This window comes from Erinaceus europaeus, chromosome 14, assembly GCF_950295315.1.
Source record: "Erinaceus europaeus chromosome 14, mEriEur2.1, whole genome shotgun sequence".
In the NCBI taxonomy this organism is placed as follows: Eukaryota; Metazoa; Chordata; class Mammalia; order Eulipotyphla; family Erinaceidae; genus Erinaceus; species Erinaceus europaeus.
Window position 1 is genome coordinate 15293218 of NC_080175.1, and position 13048 is coordinate 15306265.

Consider the following 13048-nt stretch of genomic DNA (forward strand, 5'->3'; position numbering starts at 1 on the left):
GGTGGGGAAGACAGAGAGGGGGAGAGAAAGATAGACACCTGCATACCTGCTTCACCGCCTGTGAAGGGACTCCCTTGCAGGTGTGGAGCTGGTGGCTCAAGCCGGATCCTTTGCTGTCCTTGTGCTTTGCACCATATGCGCTTAACCCGCTGCGCTATGGCCTGACTCCCAACTGCATGATTTTTTTTTACACTAAAAATGAATGATTTCTGATCAATTGGTATAATGCAGGAGGACTCTATGAGATTTGACATTTATATTATATTATATTTATATTATATAAAATTTTATTTCATGATGGAAAGCCTGATTCACTAAAAATGCTTAAATATATTATAATTTTTGACACCCAGACAAACCCCAAAGATCCTTAGGTTCAGAAAATTACACATAATAAATAAGATAATCCCATCAATGTTAAATTGGATATTTGAACTGGATATAAAAGTAAATGTTACACAGGGTGACCAAGCTTATATATTATATGTAATGTATAAATGTTTATATTTTGTAATTAATCTCTAAATTATGAACATGGAAAAGTCTTAGAACTATAAATGAAAATATTACAAATCAAAGGAAGATGAGATATCAACGTTATTAGAGCCTTTACTCAGAACTATGCCAAAATTTCCTTATGACCTTCTTCATAGACATAAACTAAACATTTTCCGAGGGGGAATTATGAGAATGGAATATAATGAGTCAGTTTTTTGTTGTCTCATGTTTTTTTCCCTTTCCTCAAATTCTATATCTCTCCTACCCATTTTGGAAAACAAAAATAAAAACACTTTATTTGGGGGTAGGGAGGCAATGGTTTACCAGATAGTTCATGCACTTCTCTCTGTGTAACTTTTACTGTCTATGCATGTGTCCAACACAGTTTATGTCTTATGATTTGCTAATTTTGTAAAAAGAAATAAATAAAAAGCAGAGGGGAAAATAAGGACTATCACTTCTACTTACTCTGTCACGTGCTCTCTGTATCTTTTCTCTATCATGACTGAGGTTTTCCAGCATCTCCTGGCCAATTTGCTCTACAGAAAAGAAAAGCTGAGTAAGAAAATGACAGTTCCAGGTACACATGAGAACAACCTTCAGAAAAAACCAACAAAGATGCAGAACTTATATTAAATAAGTGCATATTGTACACTAGACCCTTGTTTCTTACTTTTTAAAATTGTTATTTATAAAAAGGAAATACTGACAAAAACCATCGGATAAGAGGGGTACAACTTCACACAATTCCCACCACCAGAACTCCATATCCCCTCCCCTCCCCTATAGCTTTCCTATTCTTTTTTTTCAAGCAGTATATTTTATTAAAATATTCAGATATATAATGAAGATACAGTTCTGATTCATATTCTAAGAAAACTTTAAACATATTCAGTACGAAAATTTATTCATAACTGTAATAATTTCACTAGCACTCTGAACCCCTTCTATTTTTACCATTATATAAGATGAATTTCTATCAAATTTCAGAGACTGAAAATTTCCATAAACTACACATAATAGATCATAGGTGGTTTTGATGATGCTATTTGAGGTGATCAGGTATGTTCTCCAAGCTTCCTGGAATTCTGACATATAATGGGTTTGAGAAAGAATAGACTGAACTCTGTTTAAGCTTTCCTATTCTTTATCCCTCTGGGAGTATAAATCCAGGATCATTATGGGGTGCAGAAGGTGGTGGAAGGTCTGGCTTCTGTAATTACTTCCCCGCTGAACATGGGTGTTGGCAGGTCAAACCATACTCCTAGCCTGTTTCACTCTTTCCCTAGTTGGGTGGGGCTCTGGGGAAGTAGGGTTCCAGGACACACTGGTGGGGGTCACCTGCCCAGGGAAGTCCAGTTTGCATCATGTTAGCATCTGGAACCTAGTGGCTGAGAAAAGAGTTAACATATAGAGCCAAACAAATTGTTGACTAGTCATGAACCTAAAGGCTGGAATGAATAGTGCAGATGAAGAGTTGGGGGGGTGTGCGTCTTCCGTTTTGTAGATAGTTAGCAGGCCTATTTTTAGTTATATTTCAAAGGTCCCATGACTATATTAGTTTTTTTTTTCTTTTTTCCTGAGCCTGACATCTGATATGCAAGTGGACCCAAGTTATTGTCTGGGGAGATGATGTCATGGTAGGAAAAAGTACCAGAAAGCTAGATCAGGGAAGAGAGTAGCTCCCAAATATGGGAAAGGTGTATAAATTTTTTTGAATATAAACCCCATCGATTTGATCTGTTCTGGGACCCATATTCAGCTTAGGAGCCTACGTGACTTCTGTATCCCTGTAGATCTGAGCTCACATTCTGTGGTCATGAGTAGGAATGTTCCATGCTGCCCCAATATCAGGAACCATTTTCCTCAGGTGTAGCATAGAGTATGTTGTCCAGCCTTCCTTTGGAGGATGGAACATTCTCTACCATTTGTTGATCCACATTGAGAGCAAGGTCCTATGGGGGCCCACAAAGGGGTCTATTGTGTTGTTCCTAATAGATATGACAAGTAACAGTGGAGAAAGGGATTTATTCGAGGTTTAGGCCCATCATATTTGTTTGGGAATCTCAGGACTCCCTGACTAGGGCCCCAGCTGATGGGGTGGCCTGATAGTGAACTAGACCCTTATTTCAAGTCATACACTTAAAACACATTTTTAAAATATTAGCTAAGTTTACCTACTTATAATACTACCTGTAGACCATGGGCAATAAGGCAAGGATGATTTAGAGGTGAGACAATTTGCCCAAGGCCACCTCAAAATATCACCTTCAAGCTGGAGGGACCTGATTTAGTTGTACTCTATGTTAACCTGTCATCATAAAATTTAATGATTTTACTGTCTTCCCTTGCACAAGTTTTGTATATGGAAGTAGAACTCCATTTGGGAAAATTCTTATGTGAAGTGTTTGCCCCATATAAATAAGTTCTCATACTTAACTGTAGTAGCTTATCAGCAGTAGAGCTAATGCTATGTTGGATGGAAGGTGAAGGCATCATGTTAAATGAGATAAGCCAAAAAGAGAATGACAATACTGAATCATCTTATTTATAAGTGAAAATTAAGAAATAAGGACAGAGAGGAAAAACACAAAGCAAAAATTGGATTGGATGGGGCATATTGCACCAAAACAAAGGACTCTGGGGAAGGTGGGAGGACCAAAAACTCACCAAACTCAACAACAGAAATAAAACCAAATGACCCCATCCAAAAGTGGGAAGAGGAGATGAACAGAATATTCACCAAAGAAGAGATCCAAAAGGCCAACATAAAAATAAATAAATAAATAAATAAATAGCCACTGCCGTGAGCTCCAAAAACCAACAACTTGTGACCTGGGATTCTCCGGATAGGGTAGGATACTGGACTGTCTTTGGGAGGGTGAACATGGGCTGGTCAGGGTGTCACCAAAATACAGACCTCTAACTAACTCTTGGGCTGACAAATGGAGGCCAGGGTGACAAAGGAAGGAAAATCTTTTGATTATTTCGGAGCTCATCCCTCCCCCACCCCAAAAATTTTGTGGCTAGATCAAATTCAGTATTTATGCTACTCAGGCAATAAATACTTTTGTTGTGTTTACACCTCTAAAGGTGGAGAGTGAAGAAGATCTCTCACCATCTTTCACTCTACTTCAATATATGTGAGGAAGTTTTTTCAGTTAGGATGTACAAAAAAGATGGAAATAACCATTCTCATAGAAACAAGAAAAATCCAGTCAAAATAATTACTTATATGTTTCTGGCAGAAGTCCAATGGATGTAAAGAAAATCTGAAACTCAAGGGAGTCGGGCAGTAGCACAGCAGGTTGAGCACAGGTGGCGCAAAGTGCAAGGACCGGTTGTAAGGATCCTGGTTCCCCAACTGCAGGGGAGTTGCTTCACAAGTGGTGAAGCAGGACTGCAGGTGTCTATCTTTCTCTCCCCTTCTCTGTCTTTCCCTCCTCTCTCCATTTCTCTCTGTCCTATCCAACAATGATGTCAATAACAACAATAATAACTACAGCAATAAAACAACAAGGGCAACAAAAGGGAACAAATAAATATTTAAAAACAAAAAGAAAATCTGAAACTCTGAGGAGAAATACTTCATAACTGAGCCCTAAAGGGTTGTGGCTATTTTCATAGATAGGGCAAATGACTGGTCTGGGTCGAGAACTGCCACTGAAAGACATTCTGGAGCTAAAAAGAAAAACTAGTCAACTAAAGATAAGTAAGAGATAGACAGATAAATAGGTTGATTGATTTTGCTTGTTGGGGTTTGGTACTTGTGAGAATTACTTCTTTCAATGGGCTTTTTTCTCCTAAATTTCATACAGAGAGACAGAGATGCAGACTGAAATAGAGAAGGTAGGGGGGCACTATCGTTCCATTTCACTGCCTAAAAAACTTCTCCTGGGTGCTCACATGGTGCTTTCATTAGTTTCTAGGTTCTCCATCTCAGGTCCTCACACATGGCAAAGAGCACACTCTACTGGATGAGTAAGCTCTTGGTCCCCCAATAAAGAAGTATTAAGAGCAATTGAAATGGGGAAAAGCCACATTACATGGAGAGAAGCAATGATAAGAATGAGAGCTAATGTCTCATCAGAAATAACACAAGATCTTAGACAATGGATCAACATTCCAAAGTACTGAAAACAAACAAACAAAAACGTTGTCTTGGCAAAGCAGAGCTTGGACTGGGCTTGGTGTATTAATACACTTTGGGGACAGCGGTGGCTCAGGTACTGCTGGAACATGATGGTGAAGGAGGACCTGGGGGTGGGGGGGAGGTTAGTACTGTGCGGAAAAATGAGGAATGTTACACATGTACCAACTACTGGATTTTACTGTCAACTGTAAATCACTAATTCCCCCAACAAAGAAAAAAAAATTGTTTTGGCATTTCATATCAGCAAAAAAAAAAAATCTTTAAAGATGAAAGTGAATTAAAGATAAGGGAGACTAGGTGGAAATTTGGAGGTACAAAATTTAGATACAAATAAAATAAGAATATAACAACAAACATAATGGATGGAGAGATAGTATAGTGGTTATGCAAAAGACTTTCATGTTTGAGGCTCTGAAATCCCAGGTTATATCCCTGGCACAGCCATAAAGCAGAACTGAGCAGTGTTATGGTAAAACAAACTCCACAGGTAGTAGTTAAATGTACAAAAGCCATAGCAGAGGATGAAACAGAAGTATGCAACTGTATATTGTTGTCTGCTTCTTAAATTACATGTGAAGTAGTTTAGTATTTATTCAAGGAACCTCTGAGTTATTCTGTTCAATAATGTCCTAACGTTATAATTCAATTCCTCAATCATTAGTAACATTTCAAAGGTTCAGTAAGCATATGCGACCGTTCTGGAGAATATGCAGTGAATATAGAAGCGCCATCTCCAAAAGTATCTCCAGCCCCCTTGTCCTTAAGACCTATTTAAAATAAATAAGTACTCTTTGGGGGGTTTAGTTTACATAAAAACCTTCCTCTCTAGAGGCCCGGGAGGTGGCGCAGTGGATAAAGCATTGGACTCTCAAGTATGAGGTCCTGAGTTCAGTCCCGGGCTGCACATGTACCAGAGTGATGTCTGGTTTTTCCTCTCTTCTTTCTCATTAATTAAAAAAAAAAAACAAACCCCCCCCCCCAAAATTTCCTCTCTTTGGATCAGTTTCATTAATTGTAAAATGACAGTCTCAGACTACTTGATCTGTAGTGCTTCTTCTGGGTCTAGGGTACCAGGACTCACAGACTCTTTAAAGTCCTAATGCCTCAACAGTGTTTTAATGCAATATATAATACTCAAAAAACATAGTCACCTGGGAGTCAGGAGGTCGTGCAGCGGGTTAAGTGCACATGGCACCAAATGAAAGGACCGGCGTAAGGGTCCTGGTTCAAGCCCCCGGCTCCATACCTGCAGGGGAGTCGCTTCACCAGCAGTGAAGCAGGTCTGCAGGTGTCTATCTTTCTCTCCCCCTCTCTGTCTTCACCTCCTCTCTCCATTTCTCTTTGTCCTATCCAACAATGACAACAATAATAAATACAACAATAAAACAACAAAGGCACAAAAGGGAATAAATAAATATTTTTAAAAAACATAGTCACCTAGAACTTATAAAAAATCTTAACGCCTCTTCTTTATAGAGCATAAACACAAAGGTCTAATTGATTCTACAGATGCATTCCTTATACCCCTCCCCTCCTGAAAAACACTGAAACAACAAACAACTTAAATGTTTTTAAGTAGGTCATATACTCTCTAATTTGTCCATCTCTAGCACTGGAGCATCCCATATAGTAACCTGCCTGGCCTCTGTAAACATTTTTATTTAGTAGCTACTATAAATATCTATAAGCACTTCAATGATGTTATCATAGAAAATTGTATTAATATAAACTGAAAGTCAATTTCTGCATTCTTAGTAGAAATATAGTAAAAGAATGTGCAGGGCCCAAGCTGCTTCTTTTTTCTAAAGCAATTATAACACTGCCGCCTCCGTAGGTGAATATGTATTCTACCTTTCTTTAAGATGATCAAATCTATCATTAAGCAATTAAAAAAATCATCAGCACTACTTTCATCAAAGTCACAGTAGCAGAACCTCCCCTTAGTTACCTGGTTTGCTGCAGATAATTAACAAACACTATTCCCAGAGCCCTCAGACATCAGTCAATGAAGCTGTGCTACCAATAAAGATGCTGTGGAGTGAGCAGGTACTATGTAAATTGAGGTTGTTAAACAAAAGGAGCCATGTTAATTACAGCTTCATTCAAAAATGAGAATGAATCTGTTCTATTCTACGAAACAAGCCCAGAGCAACAGGAAGGGCAGCCTTTTTTTTTTTTTTTTCACAATTCAATAAAGAATGTAAAAGCCAGGAGATGAAGAGCAGAAAACACGAATGGGCAAAACCGTCAAAACACATTCCAAAGGCTCACTAGTGGAATTTACCAAACATGTATTTACTTAACAGACAATGGAGACATGCTCAGCATCACCCAAATCTCCCAGTTGAATGAATCACCCATTCTGGAGGGGAAAAAAAAAAAAGTGCTGGAGACTATTGAGAAGTGACAGAAAGTAATTAGAAAGCCCTTTTAGAAGTCATTATGGGCAGAGGTAATCACAATCCTCTGTGAACTATACACATTTCTATCACTCCGTGGGTAATGTTGGAATCTACCTGTTTAGAAGTCACTGCTAGGTAGTCAGCTGAGTGTAAATGGTTACGAAAGCACATTCTGCTTTTAAGAAACATTATTTAAGCATTTCTGAATGGGTTCACAACAACAACAAAAGTTTAATAAGGAGATTTCAGTTCAGTCAAAAAAGGCTTGACTTCTAGCTTCCTTTTGAAATTTAGAATATCTGGCAACCCGGAGTCCCCAGTCCCCTGTGGTAAACTCAGGCTGGCCCTGAGTTACAGCTGCCATTTTAGAATAGCCAGGCACTAAGGAGTTTTCCACCTCCCCAGCTGGTGTGTTTTGCTCACTTATGCTCCCTGCGTCACTGCTTTTTTTCACGTTGCTGACTCCTCACTTACATGTTTTTCTTTCCCCAATAGATGATAAACAACTTTTAAGATGAGGTCATTTCTTATTCATCTCAGTGCATACAGCATCTTAAGATATAATGTCTGACCTATGCAGCTGCCTGGGAATTTTTTGTTCATGGAACCACAGTAAGTGAAAATACGACTGTCTTCTGTTATGTATATATATAATTCACAGAGCACAGTTCAGCTCTAGTTTATAGTGGTGCAGGGGATTGAACCTGGGGCCTTGGAGACTCAGGAATGAGAGTCTGTTTGCATAACCATTATGCTATTTCTTCCACCCTCTTCTACAATAGAATTACAGGCTTTTAGAAGGAATGTGGATATTGAAAGTAACTGCACTGATGAGTAAACTGAGGTGCTGGGATTTTTGGGGGTGAGGAGAGTCACTCAAGTCACAATGTCAGATAAAGAGATGCAACTAGGACCTGACTCCTAAGCCAGTGATGTTTGTAGTAAATAAAAAGAATTTATAAGTATCTTGTTTAAAATGCATTGCAACGTGGGATAACGAATGCTAGCACTTAAAATTTTCAGTAAAAATATCAGTGCCCAAGAAAGACCTTTGCAAAAGTGTTTGCAGATAGTTTCCCACATTTCCTGAAGATTATTATCACAGGCTATAAGGCAACAAGGTCCTAGGTTCTATGCCCAGCACCACATTAAGTCAGAGCTGAGCACTGCTCTTGTAAAGAAACACAACTTCCCCACCCTCACTATAGCATGCTACAGAGAAATATACTATGATTTAATGTTTGTTTGTTTTTTACTAGAATAACTTTTCCCTCCTCAAATTATACACATTGCACAAAAGCCCTGGATGTATTACGTTCTTAAACAAATCATTTGACTTAGGTAAACTGTAGTTCTTTAAAATAATAATAAAAAATAACAGGCCAACTCTCATGCAGAACTATATAATGTGCAACTCACTGAGCCCTTTATCTACTCTTATTCACAAATATTGATAAGGGAACAAACAGAGAACGGAGAATTTAATATATTTGAATTGCATATTTTTGCTGTAGAAAGCAATTAACCAGAGGATGAAATTTCAATGTTCTTCCCTGTCCCTAACTCCATACTTGTATCACATATGGGATAAAATATATATGCTTGGGTTGAGATTAATACTCTGAACCTAAGGAGACTTCATTCAGTTTTGGAATGGAAACAGGCAGATAAAAATCATAGAAATCAACTTTCATTTGTGAATACAAGATGATACTAGAATTTCTGGCCTTGATATTCCTTTTCATGAATATCTCCCCTCCCTTTCTTAATTCTACTCTTAGTTCAAACTGAAGATATAGAGGGAGGTGACCTGAAGAAAGGAACCACTTTTGTCCCTTTGATTCAATTTTCAGTTTTGTGTAATAAATGCATAACTAACATATAAATACACCAATAATAGGTCCACATAGTTTGTGATGGTCAGGTTTAAATTAAAAAAAAAAATCACTGAAGTCACATTAATGGACATTTTGACTGTTTTTACCTTTTGGTTAAGAATATTTCTACTGTGAACATATATGTCTGAATATCAATTTCTAAAATGTTTGTGTGTATCCCTAGGAGTGGATCATATTGCTAGAGGAACATTAGGGTCAGGGAACGTTTAACTTTAGTTCCATCAGGATTACATTAGATATGGAAATTTTGTGACTAGGATCCTTTGTTTTTGGCTCCATCACTGAGAAGGAAGAGAAAAGGACACAGACAGAAGTAATAATTAATGTGGGTGTGGCTTAGAAAGAAGGTGAGGGTCTTAAAAAGTCTCACCTGAGGGATAAGACAAATAGAAGAGATAGGATATTTTACAGACCAGAGAGAAATTGACAGGGGCTGGGTGGTTGTGTACCTGGTTAAGTGCCATGTATTATTATGCAAAAGGACAAGGGTTCAAATTGCTAGTAGTCCCCACCTGCAGGGGGAAAGCTTCATAAGTGGTAAAGCAGTGCTACAGAGGTCTCTCTCTTTCTCCCTCTCTATCTCACCTTTCATCTCAGTTTCTCTGTCTCTATCAAATGAAATAAAGTTTTTTAAAAAAGAGAAATTCACTTTAGGCAGGTTGGCTTGTAGTTTGGAATTATATTTCTCTGATGACTAATGGCATTGAGCAGTATTTCATGTGCTTGTGGCTACATATATTTTTCATTTGGAGAAATGTTGGTATCTACTAATTCTGCTTTTAAAAACCCCTTCTGTTTCATTTGGTTTAAATCCCCCTGGCTTCTGCTTAACCATATGCCTAGGGATTGAATTGATCCCATTCAAAGCTTTGGTCTATTTACATAAATCACTTTTATATTTACATACCACACTCCCTCCAGGGCATTGGTGGTTTAGTGGTAGAATTCTCACCTGCTCCACCCTCTCTCCTTGTCACACCCTGATCCTCTCCTTGTCACACCCTGATCTTCCACCAGTCACTTTTCTCTCCACCCTCTCTGCGTCACATCCTGTTCACACCCTACTTGGGAAGTATATATAAAGCCAACATTGTTCGTTTTAGTTAGTTGTTAGTTTAGCTTAGCTTGGTATAGATTGCGCTGCGTCCTGCATGGATAAAGAGACACTGCCTACAGCTCAACCATGAGTCCCTGGTCGTCTGTCTCCTGTCAGTGAAGCTCAGCCCGACATATGGCGCCTGAACAGGGACTGAAATAAGCCCTGAAACATGGACCGGCATCAACGTGGGACCTAACCCACCCATCGCCCAGATAAGTAAACTTGGATACCCATCCACCATGGGTTGCCTTTCTACTTATGAAGAGGTTTGCCAAAGCCTCTACTGTTTCATTATGAGACAGTTTCTCTGTCTCTGGAACATTTTACTCTGGGCCACACTTCGGTTCCCTGACCGGGAACTTTGGTTTCTTATGACCAGGATCATAGAGCTTGGGAGATGCACAGAGATTTCTCCTTGGACTTTCTGGATTCCCTCTCTCATGTTTCCCGAGGAAAAGGACTACATTTTGCTCCAGGCCAGGCCACAATTTGGTTCTTTATGACCGTGATCATAGACCTTGGGATATGCACGGAGATTTCCAGTGGGACTTTCTGGACTTCTTCTCGCATGTTTCCCATGGAGAAGGACTACTCCAATTTGAGGAGCATTCTCCAATGCTGTGGCAGTCCCCAAGAATGGAGACACGTGGTTAATTCTACTCTCCTGATTGGAATCTATCTTCAATGGGAAGACACTTTTAAAAATGGGTGCCTGAAACAATCCAGCAGGAACAGTCAGAAGCACCCTAAATGGAATTTCAAGGAGCTTTTTGGACTAGGACGCCCTCCGGGGACTCATGATACTACATGGTGAGATCTGCATAATCTGGTTCAAGTTGCGTTTCGTAAGAGAGTGATTTGAATGACTGAATTTTTGTATGACATTGACTTAAAAAAAATGCTGGACACAGCCATGATTTCTAGAGACATCCAGAAACAATCAAAAAATTGTTTTTTCCTCCTTTGATTTCTTTTTTATGTCTTGGCATAAATCTGAAATGCTTAATCCTGAAAACAGTATGAGTTATGGGCGGGGCAGATAGTGGAATGATTATGTTAATTATTCTCATGCCTGAGGCTTCTACCGTGGTTCTTCTGTTTACCTTTCCACATTTTATTGAGTTTAAACTGTTTAAACAACCTTAAAATCATACTAGAAAGGACTTCCAATTATAATGGAGTTATCAATTATAGTAAACTTCTAATCTGCTACAAGTTTTGTTTGACAAGTAAGTGAATTTCAGCTGTCAAGTCTTCACATGAAAAAGCATCTACTCAAATGAAAATTTCTGGAAATGCATTTGGACCCCTGTTCTCTGACATCGCCCACAAGATGGAATGACTACAACGCACCCCCGGAAACCAATGATGTGACCTGGCACGACCTGAAGAAACAGATTCACAGACTCCAAAGCTCACTCTCTACAGAAAAGCAGAATTCTGGTGGCCGACATTCCCCATCGAGACAGACATGCAGCGTTTCATCCCTTGGCATTTTCTTCCGTGGTCATCTACTTTGAACTGACACTTCCATCGGACTTACTGGTACACGCTGCTGTGTTTCTCAAAGACTAACTTCGGCCAGAGCCTTAGGACTTTATAGGCCATGTCCCCTCGCCAGCAGGCTCTGTTCCCAGAGGCAGAAAACTCCTCCTCCTTATTAGGTTATGCCCACAGAGGCAGGAAACGCCCTTTGAGGCAAAAGATGCCCACAGAGGCATGAAGTGCCCCCAGAGGCAATTGATACCCCAGAGGAAAGAAATGCCCTTTCGCCTGCTAGGCCTTGCCCTTCAAGGTAGAAAATACCCCCTCAGGCCTCCCCTTGGCATCACACTGGTTATTGCTTCTCGCCTATTTTGTTTTCCATGTCTTATGCCAGTTCTTTTGAAAATGCCTGTATGATATAGGTTTCTGTTCACCCCTACACTGCTATTTCCCTGACAGAGATGAAGCCTTTTACAGACATTGACCCAGTTATATATGGCCATAAAGTAAGAGAGAGATGTTGGGGAATTGTGATGATGTGGTTGAGCTTGGAAGGGCTTGAGCTTGAGGGGTGTGTCAATCCTGTTAGTCTCTCTCTCCACGGAGAGGTTGAGCAAGGAGGGACAGTTGAACCCAAAAAGGTGTGCCTCTTATCATTCTCCCTGCCTCACAAAGTGCCCCGCAATCCTGATACTATGGCCATTAGTTAAAAAGAAAGGTGGAATTGTTGGTATTTTCTAATTCTGCTTTTAAAACCCCCCTCTGTTTCATTTGGTTTAAACCCCCCCGGCTTCTGCTTAACCATATGCCTATATAGGGATTGAATTGATCCCATTCAAAGCTTTGGTCTATTTACATAAATCACTTTTACATTTACATAAAGCACCACCTTCCCTCCAGGGCATTGGTGGTTTAGTGGTAGAATTCTCACCTGCTCCACCCCCTCTCCTTGTCACACCCTGATCCTCTCCTTGTTACACCCTGATCTTCCACCAGTCACTTTTCTCTCCACCCTCTCTGCGTCACATCCTGTTCACACCCTACTTGGGAAGTATATATAAAGCCAACATTGTTCGTTTTAGTTAGTTGTTAGTTTAGCTTAGCTTGGTATAGATTGCGCTGCGTCCTGCATGGATAAAGAGATACTGCCTACAGCTCAACCATGAGTCCCTGGTCGTCTGTTACCCACCCGTAAAGCCAGCCCATCGAAAACAACAGAGAAATGTTTGTTTAAGGTTTTTCTTGTCTATTTTTAAATTGACTTGCCATTGTTGCTGAATTTTAAGAGCTCTTTATATATTCTGATGTTAGACTCTTAACAGATTAGTGATATATAAGAATATTCATTCATTATGTAGATTGTCTTTTTACTCTTTAGATAGTGCCTTTGGATATACAAAAGACTAACTTCAATCAAGTCTGATATATCTCTCTTTTCTTCTGTTGCCTGTGTTTTAGATGTTATATCTAAGAATCGACTGACAAATTCAAGTCATGAAAATTTATTCACCAA

At 39.4% G+C, this 13048-nt stretch overlaps 1 protein-coding gene across 10 annotated transcripts in view; it reads right to left on the bottom strand.

The window, feature by feature from the left end:
• The window catches only part of VTI1A (vesicle transport through interaction with t-SNAREs 1A), a 456447-nt gene that overhangs the window by 184980 nt on the left and 258419 nt on the right, over positions 1 to 13048 (bottom strand). For all 10 annotated transcript variants that reach the window (XM_060171329.1, XM_060171321.1, XM_060171325.1 and 7 more), the window contains one exon: positions 967 to 1037. In XM_060171329.1, the coding sequence (XP_060027312.1) occupies positions 967 to 1037 (71 nt within the window). The remainder of the gene's footprint in view (positions 1 to 966; positions 1038 to 13048) is intronic.